The sequence below is a fragment of the Sciurus vulgaris genome (assembly GCF_902686455.1).
Source record: "Sciurus vulgaris genome assembly, chromosome: 14".
In the NCBI taxonomy this organism is placed as follows: domain Eukaryota; kingdom Metazoa; phylum Chordata; class Mammalia; order Rodentia; family Sciuridae; genus Sciurus; species Sciurus vulgaris.
Window position 1 is genome coordinate 46,282,430 of NC_136475.1, and position 24,278 is coordinate 46,306,707.

Genomic DNA, 24,278 nt, shown 5'->3' on the forward strand with positions numbered 1-24,278 from the left:
TGTTTAAAGATACTACTACTTGTGTTTAAAAGCCAGGACTAATTGAAAATAGGAAAACCAAAGTTTAGTGAAATCTCCAGATACTGGGAACTACTAATTGTCTAAGATAACTATGGAAAGAGGTTATTGTTTACCTTTGCAGTACAACGTGGGGAAGTATTTACTAAATTTCAATTGCTAATGATGTTTAGCCCATTTTAAAGAATATATTTTAATTGTTAAATTTTGTCCTTTCTCTAGATGTGCTTTTATTAGCTATTATCATTTAATTGGTTCCCTTTAAATATTCTCATTTTATTGTTAGCTTCGTCTTTACACTCCTTATTAGTTCCCAGTGCTAGATAGTAAAGCAAATATGTTTGGGGGGAGTGGGACTAGGGATTGAACCCAGGGGCACTTAACCACTGAGCCACATCGTGCCCAGTCCTTTTTATTTTTTATTTATTTTTTTTTTGAGACAAGGTCTCACTAAGTTGCTTAGGGCTTAAATTGCTGAGGCTGGCTTTGAACTTAAAATCTTCATGCCTCAGTCTTCTTTTAAAGCATATTCACTTTTGCTGTTCAGTTTCTTTCCCTCACTCAGGTATATAGTCCAAATTTGTAATATTTTAATATATTGGGAGGACAGTGGGTATAATTGAAAGTTGCATAGACTAAGGTAGAAATGTTTTTTCAACAATGATTTAAAGTGACTTTTAATGTCCTGTCATACATGACACTTAAGTCCCCAGTTACTTCATTGCTCAACCATCAGTGCTTCTTCTCTCCACTGTAGTCTGCTATGTCAAAAAACTGCATCAAGCTTTTGTGTGAAGATCCTGTTTTCGCAGAATATATTAAATGTATCCTAATGGATGAAAGAACTTTTCTAAACAACAATATTGTCTACACATTCATGACACATTTCCTTCTAAAGGTGCGTAGTACTGTAGAGACTGTTACTTCCAGTTAGTTAATGCATGTTTTCATTATGTTGGTCTTTTGGAGATGTTTTTTATACCGTCTTTTTCAGGTTCAAAGTCAAGTATTTTCAGAAGCAAACTGTGCCAATTTGATCAGCACCCTTATTACAAACTTAATAAATCAGTATCAGAACCTACAATCTGATTTCACCAACCGAGTTGAAATTTCCAAAGCAAGTGCTTCTTTAAATGGGGTAAGAACTATGCAAAAGAGTAGGCATGTACTTCAGAATTCTCAAATCAACTCTGTATTTGGCCTTTGTGTGATTTTTATTATCTTGATTTATTATTCAAGTCACATGAAAACAAAGTTTTTAAAACTGTTTGCTATGCCTTGTGTGTACATAGCACACTATCACCTTTTTTAGATGAACTAAGGGCATGAAGTATTGAAGAACAGTAAAACTACTGAAAAATATTTCCTTTATCTCTGCTTGTTTATAATTTTTGAAACATTACTTATGATGTTTCCATTATTGCCTCTGGCTCCTAAGTAACCAGAAAAAACAGTCTAAAGACCTATTGATTGTAAAAGGCAGTTAAAACTAGAGAATTAGTTGCCTTGTGTAGATCCCCACAACAGCCATGTCACAGAATGGAACCTGGAAATATGTGCAAGAATATCACTCAGCAGCCTCCTAAATAACAAGATGCTTACAAGCCAGAACAGATTATGAAGCTAAGTGAGCAAGACCTTTGTGACATTCACCAGAATTTAGCTTGAGAAACTGTGACTTCTATTTTAAGACCCAAATTTCTCATGGATCATTCAAGGTTTGATTTTAAAATTATTATATAAGTCCACCTAAGTTTTTTTTTGTTGTTGTTCTTTTTCTGTTTTGAAAAATAGTGTCTTAAGTCTGTCTTAACTCCTTGACATGGGCTTAAAATAATGAAATCAGTGACTTAGAACTGATTTTACCCTTTCCCCCCCCCCCTTTTTTTTTTTTTTTTCTTTTTTTTTTTTTTTTGGTACCAGGGATTGAACCCAGGGGTGCTTAACTATTGAGTCACATCCCCAACTCTTTTTATATTCTGAGACAGGGTCTCACGAAATTGCTGGGGTTGGCTTTGAATTCATGATCCTCCTGCCTCAGCAACCCAAGTCACTGGGGTCACAGGCATGCACCACCAAGCCCAGCATTAGCATTTTTTCTAAAAATATCAGAGAAACGAAACCAAAATGGACTTCTGGGAAAGTAAATAATCTGCATTTACCTGCAAATTGTTATGTCAGAATGTTGGCTTTAAAAATTCAAATGTTCCTCTCTGGTTTTTATAGGACCTGAGGGCACTTGCTTTGCTTCTGTCAGTACACACTCCCAAACAATTAAACCCAGCTCTAATTCCAACTCTGCAAGAGCTTTTAAGCAAATGTAGGACTTGTCTGCAACAAAGAAATTCACTCCAAGAGCAAGAAGCCAAAGAAAGAAAAACTAAAGGTTAGCTTTATGAACATTAATACTACCTTTAGGGTTGGAAATGGGACGAATGTACGGTGTAATGGATTTTATAACGCTGTATATTCAGTTGAACCTCCCAAATATAAATGCTGATAACACAATTGGCTCCCCACAGCTACTCCCCTATGTGATCTTATGACCACTTCCAGAAGTTTCCATCTTAATGTTTGTTTTCACAGATGATGAAGGGGCCACTCCTGTTAAAAGACGACGTGTTAGCAGTGATGAGGAGCACACTGTAGACAGCTGCATCAGTGACATGAAAACAGAAACCAGGGAAGCCCTAACCCCAACTAGCACTTCAGACAATGAGACAAGAGACTCTTCAATTATTGATCCAGGAACTGAGCAAGATCTTCCTTCCCCTGAAAATAGTTCTGTTAAAGAATATCGAATGGAAGTTCCATCTTCGTTTTCAGAAGACATGTCAAATATCAGGTCACAGCAAGTAGAAGAACAGTCCAGCAGTGGTAGATTTGAAGATTGTAAAGAATTTAAAGACCTCCACTGTTCCAAGGATCCCACCCTTGCTGAGGAAGACTCTGAGTTCCCTTCTACTTCTATCTCTGCAGTTCTGTCTGATTTGGCTGACTTAAGAAGCTGTGATGGTCAAGCTTTGCCCTCCCAGGACCCTGAGGCTGCTTTATCACTCAGTTGTGGCCATTCCAGAGGACTCTTTAGTCACATGCAGCAACATGACATTTTAGATACCCTGTGTAGGACCATTGAATCTACAATCCATGTGGTCACAAGGATATCCGGCAAAGGAAACCAAGCTGCTTCTTGACACTAGATGTAGCATGTCTACTTTTAAGCGCCCCCTCCCCCTCAATGCTGTTTGTATAAGTTTTGCTTATTTGTTTTGTGCTTCAGTTTGTCCAGTGCTCTCTGCTTGAATGGCAAGATAGATTTATAGGCTTAATTCTTGGTCAGGCAGATCCAGATGAAAAAATTTGCATCTTCAGTATACTTTCTAAAGGGCAATCAGATAATGGATATGTTTTATGTAATTAAGAGTTCACTGTAGTGGCTTTCATTTAATATGGCTGTCTGGGAGGAACAGGGTTCCCAGCCCTGTACAATGTAATTTAAACTTACAGCATTTTTACTGTGTATAATATGGTGTCCTCTGTGCCAGTTTTGTACCTTATAATAGAGGCAGATTGCCTCCGATCGCTGTGGTTCTTATTATCAAAATTAAGTTTACTTGTATACGGAACAACCACAAGAAATTTGATTCTGTAAAGAATCCTCTTTAGCTGTGGCCTGGCAGTATATAAATGGTGCTTTATTTAACAGAATACCTGTGGAGGAAATAAAGCACACTTGATGTAAAAATAATTGTTTTATTTTTATTGACATGACTGATTGCTATTCTGTGCACTTAATTAAACTGATTGTGATGACTTTTCATTTGTTTACATACGTTGCTTCGGTCTTCTCAGACGCAAGTACTGAGGAAACCATGAATGGGAAAAGCACTTATCCACTCCATTCTGTTTCCTTACAAGTCTTCCTGGCAGTCCCAAAAAGCAATTCAGCCCATCAACTTCTTAGTCCTCTCTACCCTGACGTGCATCACTGCTGCAGGGCTAACCAAGGAGGACAGAGAGGAGTGTAATAGCATACAGTCAACTATCCCTCACGTTAGCAGGCTTTTAGAATGCAACATGCCACTGTTTAATTACCTATGAGCTACACGCCTTAACAACCCTGAAGTAAAACAAAGGACTATTATAACATGCCATTTATTTTTTATCTTTAACAACTACGTCTGAGAGTAAGCTTGCTAGGACTACCTTGAGCTTGGGAAACTTCAACTGTCCTCAGTCTCTTTCCAGAGGAACATCTATGGAAGGTGAGGTGAACAGACCTAATTTCAGGTTGCTTACTATTTTCAACTCAAATTAGAGTCAAATAGTGCTTTTTAATTCCGTATAAGTTCTTGGATTTCATCCAATATCAAATAAATTAAGATTTGGGCATTTTTGTTTTTTTTAAGGAAAGACAGGGAAGAGAAACATGACACTTTCTAATGCAAAAAAATAAAATAAAATACTCTTATAAAACCTAACTAGTCAACCATTTAGGGTGGGCAGCTGGAGTAAACCTTTTATTTCTTCAAAATGCTGCTTCTGCCAACAGAATTTCATATTCTCTTCTTTACAGACAGGAACTCCTTTACAGTCCAATTGTAATTCCGTTTGCCCTAGAGTAGGTACAAAATTCAGTGCAACTGTTGCATAGTGTTCTGGAAGAAAAATAGGAGCCTTATTACTGCATTAAGAAAAAAAATTTATCCATACCAACGTTAGTATTGCTGAACCTTTACACACAAAGATCATATAACATACCTTCTGGCCAGTTCCTACACCTCCATTTCATGACGATCTTTCTGTTTTTTAACTGAAAACAAAGGGAAATACCACTGAAAACCCCTTTTAAAACCTCCCACAATACAAAATAGAAAAAGTAAATCCTTTCAGTAAAAACCACTAAGTAAGTACAAGAAGAATCTGAACACCACCTTTCATTTTAGATGCTGGTACGACTAATAATCCATTCTTAACTGCTAACCACAATTAACATCAAGGACAAAATAGTAATACTGACAGCCACAACTGACAGTCAATGTCAAGGATGAAGTGACAGCAGGCAACATACTCTAATGATAGAAGTGACAAAACCCAGAGGAGGGGTTGGGAGTTAGATTTAGACCTTTTTTTCCTAGTCCCATGCTAGGGATAGAACCCAGGGCTCCCTGCACGCTAGGCAAGCACTCCACCAGTGGGCTACATCCCGGGCCCAAGACCTATTTTTTCTAAACTCATTAAGTATCTGCACACAATAACTGAAACAGTTTAGCTTTATCATGACTTAGTATCCTTAATGATGTTCAGTAACAACTTTTAAATGTTTTATAACTATGTAAGTTTTCAAGATGATATGCACTCAGATAAAAGCCCAAATCAAGCTAAAACCAGCATAGGCAAAGAGCAATATTAAACAAAGGAAGAATTAAGTCCCAAATTGCTGCTTTAACCCTGTGATTACTTACCAATTCTGTGTATTCACCAGTGATGTTCCCATCAAACATTTGGAATTTCCCTCCCTTTTCAGCTTCTAATACAGCAGGAGATTTGGAAAATTTCTGCACCAACTTCCAAGCAAAACACAATAGATGTTATTCCAACACATGCTGTTACCATGTTTTTGTATCAAACTCAAAGGTATTGGGCAGTCTAGGCAAGCACTTTACCAACAAGCTACACCCTCAGCCCTGCTATTACCTTTTTAATCTAAATGTAAAGTACATAATTTAACTGTGACTGGTTAGTTGGTTTTGTTTTAATCCTGGACACATCTTTTGCTTAAAGATGATAAAAAGCTTTCTTACCTATAGAGGGAGAAAATCTGGTCAACTACTATATCCTCTAACTGCTGATACCCCAAAACTATCCATCTTTGTCCCCTCAAATTATTCAGAAGCCATCCTCCTTCATTTCCATCACCACTGTCCCAGAGCACTTCAATCAAACCTACAGCCACAAGGGAAAAAACACCTCCTGTTTTTTGTGGCACATTTTTCCCCAATGTCAGCACTTAGGATACTAGCTTAGGGAGTTAACTTACTTCCTTCACGGTGAAGATGCCATATAGCTGCTCTACTGTTGTGTCAAACAGTTCAGTCATGTGCAGAGCCACAGTGGGAATCCTTACACCCAATGCCACTGGAGATGATGCCTGAACCTCAAAAAAAAAAAAAAAAGAGGTTCCAGAGAATAGTGAAGCACATCAAGAGAGAACAATACTGGAATTTAAGTCAGTCTTCTCAAAACCATCCCAAATTCTACACTACCCCTTCTAAACACTCACATAGAAAGCCACACACATACACCCCAATTCTAAAAAGGACCTAAAATCTCCCAACCCCAAAGTCAAGAGAGAAGGTTCTCCCACTGTGGTATGTGAGCCTCAAAGTCATCTGGTAATATTTTATTATCTTGCCTAGCAAAGAACACTGCCTGCCATCCATTCATGTGTGTGTGTGTGTACATATACATATATTGGGGTTGGGGCAGTGCTGGGAATCAAACACAGGCCCTTGTGCATTCCAGGCAAGCACACTACCACTGAGCTATATCCCCAGCCTGAGACTCATTCTTGATGGGACCATCAAAAGGCCAGTTTATACATTTCCTTCTATCAAGGATGAAAATTGGGCTGGGGTTACGGCTCAGTGGCAGAGCGCTTGCCTAGCACATGTGACGCACTAGATTTGATCCTTAGCACCACATAAAAGTAAACAAAGGCATGCTATCCATTTATAACAACAAAAAAATTTTTAAAAAAATGAAAGTTGGGCTGGGATTGTAGCTCACTGTACAGCGCTCACCTAGCATGTGTGAGGCACTAGGCTCAATCCTCAGTACCATATATTAAGTGTTGTGTCCATCTACAACTAAAAAAAATTTTTTTTTAATTATTAAAAAAAAGTAAAAGAAAAAGTTTTGGCCTGGGGATGCTGCTCGGTGGTACAGTGCTTGCTTAGCATGTACAAGGCCCTGGGTTCAATTCCCAGCACCACAAAACACACACAAGGGTCTTTTTATCATTTCCACAACAAAATGGTAGATCTTAAAGGGTCACAGGGGATGCAACTGTCCTTCACAGTTCATCATCAACAGGCTATCTGGAGCTTTGATTCACTCTTATTAAGCACTTCCTTTGTCCCCTCCCCAAACTTTGACACCAAAGGTCATACCTGCAAGGTATTTTCACTCGGTTTCCTTTTAACAGTTAATTCTTGGGTTGATGAAGCTTTTGTTGGTAAAATCATTCCAGTTGTAAATTCTACAAAGAAATGTGGGAAATGGTTTTAATAAAGATATATTTCCTTTTAAGCACAAACGGTAAGGTAGAAATAGCATGTGAGAAAATAAAAGAACTGATATTTGTAAAAGAAATCCTATAGCATTTTGAGGATTTCAAGACTACTCCATAAACTACTGGTGCTTAACATCATGAATTTCTTGAAGCAACGAAAGTCTGTTGTTATTTTCTTTTTTCAAATTCCTTTTATCGAGTTATTTAAAAAAAAAAGTAAAATTTTCAAAACTTCTTTTCCAAATACCTAAATTTTATATGATTAACTATTACTAGTTTTGTGGCCCTCACCTACTGTCAAAACTGGACACTTTCTGATTGCTTCACCATACCTCACCAAGCTTGTTCTCACAGTTTCCAAGTCCCTAAGCCACCCACACGTGTGCTACATGTGCAGTCTTGTGGGAAGCATGGCAACCCCAAACCTATCTATGTCAAAACTTTGAAATGCAGGATAAGGCCCTGCTGTGCATTCTGCCTGGCAGGTAACTCCTCTAATTCAGGGAGAAGACAATAACCTCACTTCCATGCAGCACAGGGACGATCTAGGTGTAGCTCAACTACACCCATAATACCTGCAATCATTTGCATTCATACACTCATTCATTCAACAAAGATTTATTAAGCACCTACTATGTGCCAGGCATTGTGCTAGATGCTGGAGGTACAGCAGTGAACAAGACAGACACCTTCCATGCCCTCATGGAGCTTATAGTCTAGCAGGGAAGACAGACATTAAACAAGTAATTACACAAACAACTGATTAGATGATTTTCATTCCAGAAAACTACTATTAACAATTCTGTAGGCAAAAATGGTTCACGCTGTGTACAATACTGACGATCACTAATTTTATGGTCTTACCCATGACCAGCTCTCAACATCCAGACTATAATTTATTCTGCAGTACAAGTGTGCTTAGAGCTTAACTTGGGATTCCAGACCATAGTGCAGAACATAACTTGGGTAAATAGAAAAGGGACCCTCTGGTTCACAAGGGATGCCTTCTTTACCCGTCTTAAGTGCCTTCAGGTAATCTCCAAGGGCCTCCCTGACCTTGGCGGTGCCTGCAGTTTTCATAAGATCCTTCAGTATATCCCCATCTCCTTTCTTTTTACTCACGTTCACCTACAAATCAGAAAAATACAAACCTAAGAAAAATCTAGTTTAATGTATTTTTACAATATTTGGCTCTATGGATATGGAGAACCGTGAAGGTTGGGGAGGGAAAGAAATGACAGCAAGAAATATGACAAGTTTCTTCACAATACAGTTGGAGAGAATGTAAAGGCTTCTAAATCAAGAGTGCACTGACAGGGCTGGTGGCCAAACCTTAGATAGAAAGTGAATCACTTAATTTGCATATGAAATTGTGTGCACTTACATACATCAATTAAATTGCTGATGTAGTCCGCAGCTTTAATCAGGATCTAAAAATGTGCTGTCCAGTATGGCAGCCACTAGTCACACATAGCTACTAAGCACTTGAGATGCGGCTGATCTGAATGAGATGTGCAATAAGCTTTAATTATAATACACACCAGACTCCAAAGACTTAGTATGAAAAAAGAATGTAAACACCTCATTAATAATTTTTATATAATTACATGTTAAAATCACATTTTTATATGTTGGGTTAAATAAAACTTCATTAAAATTATTTCCTATTTTTTAATATGGCAACTAAACATTTAAATTTAAATTGCATATGTGGCTTATATTATACATATATTGAACATCACTGTTCTAGAACCCCTGAGGCACTATAATCAGGAAAATGAAAGCAGGGCATGGTGGCACACCTTTGTAATCCCAGTGACCCAGGAGGCTGAGGTAGGAAGATGCCAAGTTTGGGGCCAGCCTGGGCAACCTAGAGACACCCTGTCTCAAAAGAAAAGGAAAAAGGACTGAAAGGATTGGGGATGTGGGGATGTAGCTCAATGGTAAGGCAACTCAGGTTCAATCCCCAGTACTGCGAGAAAAAAAAAAAGAAAATCAAGTTCCCATGTAACCTGGCCTTGTACCCTTCTGACAGGAAGGAGGACTAGGCAAGGGAATGCATGGAAGAAAGAGCAGAGAGTATGGAAGGAGGAGAGAGAAGGAGAAGGAAGCATCAGAGCACTCAGTGGTATTCTCGGAACAAATGAGATGTTGCGTTGAAAGCACTTCAGGTCCTGTTTCAGTTAAGCTGGGCCTCGTGCCCACGCCTCTTCAAATCTAGAGTTTGTTCTATAATGCTACTGAGGTTCAAAATCTAGAAGACCAGGTTAACATGCTGTTAAAAAGCTTTTCAGCTGATAATCTGAATCTAATAAAGTGAAATCACAGCCTGAGTACAGCAACATGAGTGAAGGCATGCCCAAGACAGCCCAGCCTTTATGGCATTTGATAACCTCCATGAAGGCCAATCCAGAGATTCTGCATGCACTGGGCACTGCTCAGCACGACTGAGCTCCTGTGTTTTGGGAAGACTTCGTGTCAAGTACATACACAAACCAAAACGGATCCTTTACAAGATTATTCTGTTTCGAAAAATACAACTGCTCTACAAATGATCTCTCCCTCAGAGCCAGACTTTTGACATCAAGAGGACAGCACCTTCAAGCCAGGCACAGGAGTGACACAAGACTCCATCTCCCAGGAGGATCAGGAGCGTCAGTCAAAAGCAACACCTACTGTTAGCTTACAAAAAAATCATGACATAACCAAGGGAGAACACAACTAAAGGCGGAGAATCTTCACTTAGGGAAACAGTGCAGGTACAAGGGAAGAGAAACGGGTCACATTCAGCAAGCCATGCAAGTGGCCTGAGCACTTGACAGTACATATATTGTCACATTTTAACCTGGTAACACCCCTGAAGGATAATTATGTCCATTTTCCAGATGAGGAGGCTGTGGAGGGTATAGTCACCTGCCCAGGGCCCACCTGGTCCCTGGGGAATCGAGGCTTCCTGGCGCTCCTCCTCTTTCTTCACCACTCTAGCTCCACATAGTGAAGCATCCTTCTTGGAAAAGAAGTCGTTCACAATTCACCACAACCACCCAAGAGTCATAGTCTGAGCAACAGTTATGCAAATGATCAACATCAATAGCAGAAGCTGAAGCTGAAAAAATGAAAAAGAAAGAAACTCCATTGGATACCTCGGTATCATCTACTTCATTCTCTTCAGAAAGGTTGGTATTTCAATCAATCCCTTGTGCTTCACACCAGACTCTTTAAGTGTACCTAAAAATGAGCAAAACAGGGTCTCCAATTAAAAATAAAAACTGGTTTCATGCAAAACAGAAATTCTCACCTCCCTCAGAGGTTGCAGCCACATCAGAGGGGAGCAGCCAAAACAAGTGGCACTAGACTGACCAAACCAGTGGTGCACAGAAGTCAGGGACAGCAGTCCTGGAGGGAGGAAGAGGGTCTGTAACTCATGTTTCCATTTATTCCCCGCTTTTGTAGTACTAGAGATTGCGCCCAGGGGCACTTTACCACTGAGCTATACCCCAGCCCATTCCAACCCCCACCATTTTTTTTCTAATGCACCCTGGGTCAGTTTTCTTTCTTTCTTTTTTTTTTTTTTTTTGGTGGTTCTGGGATTTGAACCCAAGTCCTCATGCATGCCATGCAAGCACTGTACCTCTGAGCTACACTGTCTTGATTTTGATTTTGATTTTTTTGAGACAGGGACTTTCTAAGTTGCTAAGGTTGGCTTTGAATTTATGATCCTCCTGTCCCAGACTCAGAATCAGGTGAGTGCCACTGAACTCAGCTCATGTTTCCCTTCTTACCCCAGTGTTCTATGTCAGGTCAAAGCAGGATGATGAGCTATCTTAATGGGGAGTATAGCCACTTAGGGATGGAAGGGCAGAAAGGGACAAGGAGCTCTGATCACAGAAAGCATGAAGGAAGGGGGGCTGTGGCTCCAGGAAGCTTCGCACGGTCTCTGTGTGTCTGGATTTCTTCCAGGGCTTGAGTGCTGCCACCGCAAGGACACAACTGGCTTGGGGTCCAGGCAGCTCTCACAGCTGCCTTCTGGCTACAGCCTGGATTTTTATATTTTAATTGCACATCACTCCTTTATGATACTGATCTGGAAAAAGTATTTAGTGCAGTTACATTCAAAATGACTACGAGGCTCCCATGGCAGGGTCAACCAACTGGAACATTACTTAGAAATCAGACACAGCAAAAGACACACTTGGGCATGACCTACAGGCATTTCAGTGCCACTAGACAAGGTGGGAAAGGGGTTCTCAGGTACACAGTAGAAGGCACTCCTACCCTCAGAAGTCAAGGAGCGTAAGCATCAGAAATGGCTTATTTTCTGATGACCGCATAAACTTAATTTAGGATTGATCCCAACCTTGCAGAGCCAGCTCCTCTTGGGTCAAGGAGGAAATTTTTTCTTTCTTTATTTTTTGTGATCATAATGCAGGTTACGTTCATCTTCCACTGAAATGACTAGACCTCCCCTGACTTCCCCTGACCTACCCCTCCCCCCCCCAAAAAAAAGATGTGACTACAGAAGAGCGCAGGACTCACTTCTAGAGCACACACCACTCTCTGGCTTCTCACTGGTCACGCCTTGGCATGAGCTTCCTCACCCCTCCTTAAGCAGGTCCTTAGTAAATCAAGCGCTAGCCAAAGCCCCAGTTAGCACCTCTCAACTATCTGGGATAAGAGGAGGGCTCTGTCAGCATGCACTGAGGGCCCATGCCACACAGGTGCTACTCACTAGAGTCTCTGAGGGAGTAGGTGAGGAGACTAAATGCTAAATGAAAATGGGAGCTACCATTAAAGGTCTACAGAGGTGGTCAATGTGACGTGTGCAGGGCAGGAAGAGATGTAGAAGAGTGACAAGGGAGTGCAGGACGTCCCTGGGACAGAGCCCTGCTTGCGTGCCTTCATTTCTTGACCACAGCTTGTAGGGCTTTATGCACAGACTGGTCTCTTCACCCTTCTGAAACTACATGGGTTTGACAGGCTTCAAGTTCTTATCCAACGCACACCTGGCAGGTCAGCCCCAGGCCAGCATCTTCAGAGAAGCCCTTCAGGTGCAGGTCAGTGCCCTAAGGCGGGTGCTATGGATTGTGATCTATGCTGTGTCACTCCTGAGCTGTAGAACTATTTCATTCCAGAAGGGCTATTGCTTTGGGCCAAGGGAGAGGAACAGACACAGGCCAGGAGGTTCCTCAGAGACCTAGACCCCTGTCCTGGGGGAAGAAGCAGGAGCCAATGGGAGAGAAATTAAGGACAAACTCCCGCCTGGAGGGTTCTATTGCAGGCAGAGGTGGGACTGCTTTTGAAGCTTGCTCTTGCCTCCCTTGGTTCTGGCCTGGCTCCTGCTAGGAAGGCAGCCCCAGGCTGTGGCCAGGTACAGGCTGTTCTCTAACAGATTCTCCGGAGAGGAGCTGACTCTAGGGCTGAGGCCCAAATATGAACTCAGAACAATCCTCCACAATCTGCTCTCACCCTTTCGCCTCCTCTTCCTTCCCTGTGTGTCCATGTCCTTGGTTTTTTTATTGCATATATACTGTCCATCCAGCCAGGAGCTAAGTACGTAGGAAAATTCAACCCAAACTCCCCAAAAGTAAAAACAACCAAAATTTCTTTATCCATTCATCAGCTGAGGGACAATGTGGTCCATCATACAATGGAATGTCTCTAGGCTATGAAAAACAATGAAATACTCATATATGCTATACCACAAACAAATCTTGAAAATCATGAATAAAAGAAGTCCAACTCCAAATACTATATATGGTAAGGCTCCTTTTATATAAAATGTTCAGAGTTAATCCATAGAGACAAAAAATAGATTGATGGCTGTCAGGGGCCTGGGAAGAAGGAAATGTGGAATGATTGCTAATGGCACAGGGCTTCTTTCTAGGTGAAGAAATGTTCTAAAATCAACTGTGGTGACAATCTGAATATACAACTCTGAATATGCTGAAAAAAACACTCAATTATGCATGTTAATTGGGTGAACTATAAGATATGTGAATCATATCTCAATAATTCTGTTATAAAAATAAATCCCTGGAGGAGGACAATAGTCAACATCCCCAGGCAATCACAGAGTATACCAAATATCAACATTTTAGGGAAAAACGAAGCAGGAAGGGAGATAGTACAGGGAGGGGTCTGCAGTTAGTTACAGAATGGAGAGAGAGGGCTTCACTACAGATGACCTTGAGGAGATGGACAGCAAGGAAGGTTGTTTCGGGGAGCAACTCCATGAGGCTCCAGCACAGGTGCCTATAGAAAAGAGTCAGCTCAGCACAGTGAGCTCCAAGCAGTCTCTGTGCAGGGAGTAAGGAGCTCCAGCTTTGGGGACCTCGCAATTCCAAGGGCAGTCAGGAACTACTAATGCCAACTCAGGGTCAGTTAGCACCAGGCCCATGGCTGCCAGAGGCCTGGGAAGAAGAAAATGGGGAATGACTTGGTAGGGTTACTAAAAGATATGCACTAAATGAATGAACTGAATGCCCCAGGCTCCCAGCTCCACCCTTCTCTCTCTCTCTCTCTTTCTCTCTCTCTCTCTCTCTCTCTCTCTCTCACACACACACACACACACACACACACACACACACACACACACCCTTACCTTTCCAGCCAGCTTGATGTTCCACTCATAGAAGAAAATCAGTTTTCCTTTGCGGCTGCTGCAAGAAGCATCACCTTCCACCTGCTTCAGTCACTGATCTCACAGCGGCCTGCCTCATTCTCCACAATGATGCCCACCAGCAACTCTTGGAGTTTCCCCTTGGACCAGCTGGTGGCATCCCTCTCTGTCCTGCCAGGGATCAGAAGGGCACAGTGGTGAATGGAAGCCCGGGCTGGTATCCACAAGACCAGACTGAATGCCATGGGCATCCAGGCTCAGCCCAGATCAGCCTTGAGAAGCCTGCCACCCTCCAACTTACAAACATGCTTCTCCAACAAGCTTTGTACCAAATATCTTTTAATCCTCCTGCTTGGTTCCTTAAGATTGTTATCAGTCAAATCATATATATATATATTTTTTTTTTTCTTTGTGGTGCTGGGGATTGAACCCAGAGCCTTGTGCTTATGAGGCAGGCACACTACCAACTGAGCTACATCCCCAGCCCCCAAATCATATTTGCCTTAAAAACACTGTCCTTGGAGAGAGCGTCCAGGAATCTTACTTGTTGGAAATAGGATGGGCAAAGCCTGGGCCATGTGTAAATGGGGTAATAACTGAAATAACACTAATCATGACAAAACCAATTATCAAGTGTTACCATATATGCATTACCTCGTGCAATCTTCTCAAATAATATTCCCATTTTGGAGGAAAGATATGGGCTAAGTCAGTGCCCTATCCATGCAGCTGGGGCTAGGAAACTTGCAAGGCCCAGAAGTACCAGTGAAGTCATGCCGCCATCCCCACAGGCTGGAGGCTTGGCTCTGGCTTAGGACCTGTCTCAAAAGGCTCTGCTGGTCTTGAGGTGCCCCAACCCTGGGGACCAGAGGGCATCCCTTCCTGAAGCTCTGAAGGTGAGAGGGAGGCAGGCATCACCCCATTTTTCTGATAAGGTACAGGAGAACAGGTAGCTCAAATTCAGAGAAACCAGGGCTCACGGGAGGACCACCCAAGCTAGTACAGAAGGACCCAAATTCCTTCTCTGTCCTATCCACACCAAGGCATCCCCACGCACACGCACGCACACTACCCAACTCCTATTTAATACCCAGGGGCATCAAGAAGGGCCGGCGGGGAGGGGGAAGCCGAGGCCGTAAGGTCTGCGGCCTCCTTGAGGCTGTCAGAGGAGAAAGGGACGTCAGGAGTCACTCGTGGGGCCCAGTCTAACTTTCAGGGAGGAGCTGAAGCCCGAGAGGTAGGGTAGGGGAGAAGCGCCACCTCCTGCCTCAGAGGACCCCAGGGCAGCGGTCTTCCGCGGCCGGCGGGGAGTGCGCGCGGCCCAGTCCCACCCAGCCCCGCCCGCCGCTCGCCGCGCCCCGAGGCCCAGGGAGGCCCGGTCCCCGCGGCCCTGCCCCGCTCCGGGAGGGCGGAGGCCGCCCGCCGCACCAGTGCCAGTTGTTCACGTTGGTTCCGTCCTCCCCGCTCCTCCACGATCCAGCGCGGGTCCCCCTGGCCCCATTGGCCAGTGGCTGCGCGGCCTCGGCGGAAAACAAGGACCCGGCCGCGGCGGCTGCGGCTCCGCGCCGGCGTTTCCGGCCTCCGAGTCCGGGAGCAGCGCGCTCCCAGCGCCCAGAAAGTGCCAGAAATCCCCGCCCCCGGCTCCGCCCCGCCCCACCGCCCGCTCCGCCGCGGATCGCTGGGGAGCCGCGGCCAGGTTCCGGGAGGCTGCGCTGCTGGAAGGGACTCGGGCTCGAGGGCCTGGGAGGCTGGAGCGGCGGGAGGGGGGCCCCGGCTCCGCTGCGCGTCTGGCACCGCAAACCCCGCAGAGGGGAAGCCTCAGCCGCCTGCGAAGGGCAGAGACACCGCTCGGGATTTTTGTTACTATTGCAGTTGTCTCCAGTGCCGGGCAGCGCGGCGGGGCGTAGGCGGAGCGGCGCGCAGTGCTGGCGCTGCGGGCTGCCAGCGGCCGGCTGGTGGCTGGTTTTCGGTGAACACCGCGCCCGAGGACGAGACCCGAACGCCGACACAGCGCGCTCACCGCGCGCCTCGGTCCCCGCTGCGCGCGCTCCCGACACTCCTTTTGCGGGGTTCTGGCCAAAGTTTCCTGCACAACAGTGGACCCTCGCTTCTCTCTTGGAGGCCAAGTCTCTGGCCTTTCCAACACCTGTGGAATAGCACGAGCTGCCAAGTGCTAGGTTATTTCAGGAATATTCACATTTATTCATATAATAATAATTTGTAGAAAGAACGAAATATTGTGATTGCAAGTGCTTGTGATTGCAACTTGATGCACTTGCAATAAGTAAGTGGGTAATATTAATGATTCCTTTCATGGGTTTTCACTTTCTGGCAAAAACTTGGCACCAACTGGAAAATGTTACTGAGATATATGTGGAGATTTATTTTGCAGATAAAATGGGTGGGATAATGTAAGCGTGGAAGTACCTGGCTGTTCAGTTCCCCTGTGCTCACCTGCCCTGTGCCTGTGGTCTGTGCTCATCCATGAAATAAATTAGTGGTTAAGGATGGTTTTTCTCCATTTGCTTAGTGGAGCTACTGTATTATCATCTTCCAAAGATCTACAACTGTTAAATAAACAAACTGCTTCACAGAACTTTCACCCCAAAACAAAATGACATTGTGATTTCACCTTTCACACTTCACCAAAAACATGGACAGCTGACAGGAGGTTATGAGGGGTAAACTGGAATATCAATTAGTGAGCACTATTTTCTCCTAGATTAGCTGCTCATTTTTTTTCCAATTCAGAGAGAATATTACTGATAGAACATTACATGGTAAGATTTAAATATCCCTTTGAACCTGGTGGCAGATAAGACACTAGAAAACTTACAAAGGCAAAAGTTGTAATCACTAAAATGTTAGGTGGACAAAAAATTACAATATTCACAAAAAAGAACTAATCCCAAGGGAAATAACTTCGTTAAAATGTAAACGAAAAGATCTTATATAGATAATTATCAAGAATTAAATTGTCCTAAAATAATTTAATCAATAAAGCAATTTCAGGCAGGTATGTGCCTGTAGCCCTAACAACAGGGGTTTTTTTTTGTTTTTGTTTTTTTTCCTCCCTGTTGCTGGGGATCAAACCTAGGACCCTGTGCTTGCAAGGCAAGCACTCTACCAACCAAGCTATCCTCCCAACCCAACAACAGGTTATGACTGATTTGATTTGGTGGCCAGAAGGTGAATGAGGTGGCATCCTGCCTACAGCCAAGCCAAAGTGATGACACTGACAGGCTCACAAAAAGAAAGGCAAAATGTTCCAGGAATTTCTTTTTTCCCATAACCAATCTGTGCTGGGTAAACCCAAACCATTTTCACCTTTAGCAAAGGCAACTGAAAGGTGTGAACCAGGATTGACTCTAGCCATGCACTCCACTAGAGAATCAGGACTTGGAGCAGGTTCCCTGTCACAATAGACCTATGAACTGATAAGGTTCTGCCTTTGAGGAAGTCACTATGCTAGTCTCTTTTTATAACTCTGATGCCTTTGCCTCAGTTTAATTCTATTCATATTTATTGAACTGACAATATGCACATCTGCCCCAGCACAATGCCACTATAGCACATAGTTTACTGTGTACAGTCTTTGCTCTCAGGCTGCTATCTGCACTGGCCTGCTGACCTTCAGAGAAGGAACTCTTCTAAATCCCTGTGCCAAAGCTGTGCCCAACACAGTGTGGACACCCAGAAAATCTGTTTGGCTGACTAGATGAATAAAGGAATGAAGATTTCTTAAACTTATGTGTTTGAACCTGTAGGCTGTAAATCTTTTAGGAGATATCAATAATCATTTTTATCTTTTCTAAAATTTTTTTTATTTGTTGATGGACTTTTTATTTATATGCAATGCTGAGACTCAAACCCAGGGCCTCACACATGCTAGGCAAGCACTCTACCACTGAGCTACAACCCCAGCCCCATCATTTTTATCTTAATGATACAGAAATGAAGTGATCAGAGTGATTTCATGTGGTTAAGGTCAATATTCTTTTTTCGATTTTGAAACCATTTTTTTTGTGTGAGGTGATACTAAGTTTTTATAAGCTTAGGATTCCAACTGAAGTTTGTTTGCTCAGTTGTATATCATATAGTGGGGAGTAGCACTAAATTTGTCATAAGACTTAATGACCTTATTTACAGCTTCCAAGAAATCCTTCTCAATATCTGTGCTCGGATTGCAAACATACAGCTTCTATGCAGACACTTCTAATCTCAGCATCAGTGCTATTCGGACGCAGTTGTGCTAACAATTCAAATCTGGTATCTCTTTCAACACTCATTGAACAAGCATGTATCTTAAAGATGTGAGTCGATCCTCCAAATCAGGTAAGCTAAATTCAGTCTTTCTATCCAATCTCCCTGGCCTCATCAGCGCTGGGTCCAGAGTATCCGGTATGTTGGTGGCCATCAGCACTTCAATGTTGCCTCGAGGATCAGAACCATCTAGCTAATTGATCAGGTCCAACCTTGTTCTCTGCACTTCATTGTCACCTCCAGCACCATCATCAAACCAAGTCCCTCCCATGGCATCAATTTCATCAAAGAAGATAAGGCAGGCTTTTTTTTGTTCTGGCCATTTCAAAAAGCTCATGAACCATTCAAGCCCCCTCACCAACGTATTTCTGTACAAGTTCAGATTCAATAACTCGAATGAAGCAAGCATCAGTCCTATTAGCAACTGCCTTGGCACAGAGTGTCTTGCCTGTGCCTGGGGGACCAAGCAGCAGTACAACCTTGGGAAGTTCAATGCCAAGGTTGACAAACCTCTCTGGATGAAGTAGTGGAGTTTCAACTACTTCTCAAAATTTCTCAATCTGCTCCTTACAACCACCAACATCACTGTAAGTGACATCATGTTTTTCCTCCACCTGCATCATAGTAACTGTTGGGTCAATCTTAGGATGCAGTGGAATGTGGATTTGATATTCTGTCACACCAACTCTCAGCCCTTCTTCAGTGTCAATAGGTGACAGTCTACCGCGAACTTGGCAGCTGCTTCCCATTGATAATTTGGGTCCTCCAAATCAGCATTAATTAGCTTTGTACACCTTGCAACCTGTAAAGGCTGTTTGCTCTTGAGAGTTTGCTTATCTGCAGCCAAGTCCCAGAGCGCTGGTGGGGCCAAGCCAGTATCAAATTCTTTAAGAAAGCTCATTAATTTCCTTGAAAAGTTGTTGAATGTTATCCTCAACCTGCTTAATCTGCCTAAAGTAAGTCCTCTGACCATAAGTTTTCAGCAACGCAATCTCCCTCTCATCCAGAGTTCAGATGGGCTTGTTGTCTTTCTCATCCTCTTTGGTTTTCCTTCGATCTGCACCAAAATAATCCGGCATTGTTAGGAGATGTTAGTGCCTTAATTCCTTAGTGATTGCACAGTCTAAGGTCAATATTGTTTCTTAAATTGTTGTGCATGTGTCTGTCTGGTGTGATGTGTTTGTAAGATTATTTCTTTTTTAAGTTTGAAAGCCACTGCTGGTAGCAAACACAAAGATAAGTACAATAGTTTGCAACAGTTCATCTGTTTTGCACATGCTAGAATTCCCCCTGCCTACCACAGAGCAAATCTCAATAATTGGTGGAATACATCAGTTCAAAAGGGTAGGTGACATTTGTTGAAAGGATATGAAAGGAGAACTAGGCCTTGATGAATGGATAGAATTTCAGTAGGCAAAATTGGGAGAGGTCATTCCAGACCAAAGAGCAACATCGGCAAAGATGTGCAAGTTAGGAAAGGAACTGGGTGGAAAGTAGGATGGTCACAAAGCAGAACCAGCAAGAAGACACTAAGGAAGACATTTTGAGGATGGACTGTGAATAGTGTGGGAGTGTGGAAAGCCAGTGTGAAGGCTTTCTGTGCCATCCACGCAGTAACCGTGGTGAACTGTCTCCCATGGCACTGGTGGACCACATTGGCAGCTACCAAGCCCAATGCCCAAGTCCTAGTCTTGACTCTACCACTTACTAAGCTTAGGCAAATTCCCTCACCTTTGTACGTCATCATCTGTAAAATGGGAATAGTGTTACCTATATATGAGGAATAGATTCTGTTGCTAGTTAACTGTGGGAGACCAGAGCCTGCCTCCTGCAAATATGAGAGATTGTTGAGCAGAAGACAGAAGAAACAGACACTCAGAAAGCTCTCTGCCCTCCCTCTATTTTTCTAAAAGCAGGATACAGATTAACAAAGACAAAAGGAATTCTGTCCCCCTTCTATCAGGGAGAACAGCTAAACACTCAAGACAACTTTGGACCTTCACTAACCTAGAGATGGCACCAGATGAACTTATGTTAACAAGCTTTACCACCAGAAAATGACTGAAAGTTATTTTTCCTTGTCACTTCTCTAAAAACTTACTGTTCTTGCCAGGCGTAGTGGTGCACATCTATAATTGTAGCTACTTAAGAGTCTGAGGCAGGAGAATTGCAAGTTTGAGGACACCCTGCCTCATAATAAAAGGGTTGGGGACAGATTTCAGTGGTGAGAGCCCCTGGGTTCAATTCCCCAATACTGCAAAAAAGAAAAATAGAAAAGAGAAAAGATGGAAGAAAGGAGGGAAGGAGAGGAGGGAGGGAGGGAGGGAAAAGAAAAGCAAGCATACCCAAGACAACTAGCTGTGTCTGACACCTAACCACGCAGGTAGTATGAAGTTCAAGGAATCTATATGACTAAAGCTCTTAGAACCCCTCCTGGCACGTAGGAAGCACATAATAACGTCATTTTATCCTCACCCCCCAGGATGATCTCTTTTATTCTCATTCACCAACAACCAAACTCCAGACTCCTAACTTGACACTTTCAGTTTAGACTATCCTGGTCAAGGCAAAGGTGATTCCTAAAGACAACGTTGCCCACCAATGGAGTCCGAATCTTGCAGGAATGGGTCTACCTTAGCACCCTTGCCAGGTTCCCTCACAGTTAAGAGCACCCTGGGAACGTACTCAGAGTACAGCAGTTGAGATCCTCCCTCAACTGTGCACCTGCCAGGAGATAGGAGAGGCACATTTTCTCCTATCGCTTCCCACTCCGCTTATCCACTTACTATATTGTATCTTCTGAAAAATACAGACTAGGCTTCTACAACAGAGATTCTCTGCCACCCCAACCCCAGTCCCCCAAAAGTGACTTAAACAGGTGACAAGTTTATTTCTCCCTCCCATCATAGTCTGGGGTAGTGGCTCAGGACCAGTGTTTTTGGCTCCCAGATTTCACCTTGTTGTTTCTCCCTTAGAGATAGCGCCCTCATCTGCCTTATCAAAGACAGCTCAAAATTACTTCCCTATTCTGCGTTACATGAAGAGAGAAAGAAAAAAGGCAAGCACACTTCATTCCTTTTAAGGGCCTGACTCAGACATGGCAAGTATCACTTCTACACTCTCATTGGTCAGAACTTAGTCACAGGTGGCTAAGTCCCAATGTGAGGGGGGCAGTTGCCCACGGGAAAGAAGGTAACATGGATATTTGAAGAACAACTTGCAATTTCTGCTCAGAGCCACTTTCCTAAACCTGCTCCTCTTCCTAGTTGTGTCCCGTGTTCCCGCTGTCACCATTTACAGAGTCATCCAAGGCTGGGATGTGCAGTGACTCCGCCCCTCCCTCCTCTCCGCACCAGTAAAGGCAGCACCATCCACGTGGCAGGCTGTGCGGCACACCCGGATGGCTCCAGGCAGACTTGCTCATCCCTCACAGCCGACTGGGCATCCTGTTGAGTCTCCTATGTATTTCTCAAGTCACTCTTCTTTGTTCTACCACACCTTATTTTGCTTCTGGTGTTCATCTTTTTTCTTGCTTCTGTCTTTATAAGGTCTTCCTAATGGTCCTCTGTCCCTGTTAGTCTCTTTCCCCTACAGTTTTCCTAATAGAATTGCTCTGCTTTTACCTTCTTCAGAGGCATGCCATCCCTTAGGAAGGTTCACTCCAGGTCTGGCGCAGCCTGCCTTCCCAGCCCCACACCTAGAGTGCTTCCATTGCTGGCACCCTGCTGAGGAGAAGCTCTGGGGCTCTCCAGTGCCCCTGTGCCTTCCCACATCCAGGACCCTCTGCCTGATGGTCCCATTTATTCTTGCTTCCATCACCAAGGCTTTGCTCAAATATTTCTTCCTCTGAAAAACTTCCTTGATGTCCCAGAGAGTCACACTTCCCTCTGTCAGGACTATATAGCACATACACTTTGTTAAAAATATATAAAATTAAAGGTTATAAGCTCCTTTTTAATAGCACAATCGCTCTAACAGCTCTGAAATCAGAGGGTATCTTCAACAGGCAGGGCCTTACAACTTCTTAACTTCTGCTAAAGTACACACAGAGAGGATTTACGTTCGCTTTCCCTGTCACATGGGGCAGCGCCCTCCTGAGCCTGTGTGGAAGGTAGCCTCTCAGATAGCACTCACCTTTCCCTGCCTCCTGGTGTTCATGTCCCTTGACTGTGGGCTGGACCTCCTGACTTGCTTTCAATGACTAGAATACAGCAACACAGCAACACTTATGGAATGTCACTTTCAGGATTCAATTACCAAGACTGCTTTTTTTTTTTTTGAATAGTTTTGCCCACAGTTGCAGCTGGCCTATAAGGAGGGGAGTAGGGCTGATCAGTTTTCTATGTAGAAGCCCAAGTCCTCCATCTTCTGCCCAGCAGAATTTAAAAACAAAAAACAACAACAACAACAAAAAAAACTGCTCTGCCTAGGGAGACAGGCTTAGAGATCAACTTTCCCCAGCCCTGGTCTTGAGGGTAAGATGAGATCTATAGTGCCAGCTGTGCTTGGAGCTGGCAGTGCAGGAACAAGCTGTGTGGGCTCGCCAGCGTGAAGCAGAGGTGCATATATGAGTAATTAGGAGGTAAGTCTCATAAATAGGTGAGTGAGAAAACAAATTTGAAAGGGGAAATAATAGAAATATTAAACAAAACCATCAGGGAATTATGTAGGGAGAGAAAAACGTTTCAGATTATTTAATAGTAACATTGTCTTTCCAAAGATGTGCCCAAGAGCTGTTAGAGATCTATTTCCTTTGGGTGACTTTCCTCTACATCTTTAGAAGACATGTAGCCCAGAGACCGCCAAAGTAGCTCAGTTGGGAGAATGTTAGACTGAAAACGACACATAGTCCTCCTTCGTATGTCACCTATTTCAGGACCTCCAGAGTTCCAGGGCTTTGTGTTTTGTCCCCGACTTCATTAGGGATGACCCAGGGTCCTCTTCAGTGTTCTGTAGTTTTGTTTTAGAGGGTAGAAAATAAATATTCATGTATTCGTGGAACCACCACTTAGGTCAAGAGATAGATTACCCATATCCTAGAAGTGGTACCCCTTATGCTCCATGTCAGCTACAACTCCCTACTTCGTATGGCAAAGATTTTGATTGATTCTAGGTAGGGCAAAATGTGATCCTATCTTAGATTTTCATTATCCAAGAAGGAAGTGGTAACAACTGTCAGGGATAATTCCTCTTCAGAAAAATCGTCTTGTTGGTAAGTGATTGATTAGAGCATATTCAGATTCAAACAGTGAGTTCTTCCACATTTTATCATTAGCTGCTTTATATATATGGGTCTGAAATGCCAAGATGTGGGGGGCAAGGATACCCATTAACTGTTTTAGGATTATGTACCTGGGTTGTAGCACTTGGGAAAAGACTTAAACCCAGCAATGGTAATGATCAGGTATGAGAAATATCTAATTCTAGGAGTACAGCTTTGCTCCTAGATAAGGAGGGGACATAGAAAGAAACTCACCTTTGGAAAAGTTCCTAGTGATTGTGTTCATGTAATTTATAGCAAAAATTATGTTAGAAACTATTCTAGCTACTTGAATAGCTTTAACCAGCTATGCTGTCTTCCATATCAACACAAATGCATTTTTAGGGAATTTAAAATGGAGGGGAGGGAAGGGAGGTACAGCTTACCAATATATACACTGAATCAGCTTTCATGTTCATGATATTTTAAATCTCACATCACTCAAACCATGAAGCAAGCTGCCTTAGTTTCTCTTTATATAGCAGTGCTATTTTATGGATCTTCTGTGAGGATTTATTCTCTAACTGCATTCCTGTCTATAATATGATAGCCACTAGCTACAAGTTAGTGTTGAGAACTTGAAAAATGACTATGAAACTAAATTTTAATTTTTTTAAAGTATAACCAAATTAAATAAAATTGCTGGATGTGGCTGGTGGCACAGCACTAGATATAAACCAAAACCTTTATAAATTGATCAGGATAGCCAGGCATGGTAGCACATGCCTGTAATCCCAGTATCTCAGGAGGCTGAGGCAGGAGGATCGCGAGTTCAAACCCAGCCTCAGCAAAAAGGTGCTAATAAGCAACTCAGTGAGACTCTG

At 43.1% G+C, this 24,278-nt stretch overlaps 2 protein-coding genes and 1 pseudogene across 8 annotated transcripts in view; 1 reads left to right on the plus strand and 2 right to left on the minus strand.

The window, feature by feature from the left end:
• USP34 (ubiquitin specific peptidase 34) overlaps window positions 1-3,838 on the plus strand; it is a 217,160-nt gene extending 213,322 nt beyond the window's left edge. For 4 of the 6 annotated variants that reach the window (XM_079109665.1, XM_079109668.1, XM_079109667.1 and 1 more), the window contains 4 exons: window positions 776-916; window positions 1,013-1,156; window positions 2,245-2,404; window positions 2,605-3,838. In XM_079109665.1, coding sequence (XP_078965791.1) covers window positions 776-916; window positions 1,013-1,156; window positions 2,245-2,404; window positions 2,605-3,212 — 1,053 coding nt within the window. In that variant the 3' untranslated portion in view covers window positions 3,213-3,838. The remainder of the gene's footprint in view (window positions 1-775; window positions 917-1,012; window positions 1,157-2,244; window positions 2,405-2,604) is intronic. The other 2 variants (XM_079109669.1, XM_079109670.1) reach the window with 2 other exon arrangements.
• The window catches only part of LOC306643534 (activator of 90 kDa heat shock protein ATPase homolog 2-like), a 44,568-nt gene continuing 24,047 nt past the window's right edge, over window positions 3,758-24,278 (minus strand). Inside the window, 11 exon segments of the mRNA XM_079109751.1 lie at window positions 3,758-4,676; window positions 4,780-4,831; window positions 5,484-5,585; window positions 6,059-6,169; window positions 7,191-7,279; window positions 8,326-8,440; window positions 10,456-10,490; window positions 10,493-10,540; window positions 13,914-13,925; window positions 13,928-14,005; window positions 14,008-14,102. Of these exon segments, the coding sequence (XP_078965877.1) occupies window positions 4,504-4,676; window positions 4,780-4,831; window positions 5,484-5,585; window positions 6,059-6,169; window positions 7,191-7,279; window positions 8,326-8,440; window positions 10,456-10,490; window positions 10,493-10,540; window positions 13,914-13,925; window positions 13,928-14,005; window positions 14,008-14,102 (910 nt within the window). The 3' untranslated portion in view covers window positions 3,758-4,503.
• On the minus strand, window positions 17,804-19,563 carry LOC306643441 (26S proteasome regulatory subunit 7-like; annotated as a pseudogene). The gene has a single exon. The product of its transcript is annotated as a 26S proteasome regulatory subunit 7-like (transcript).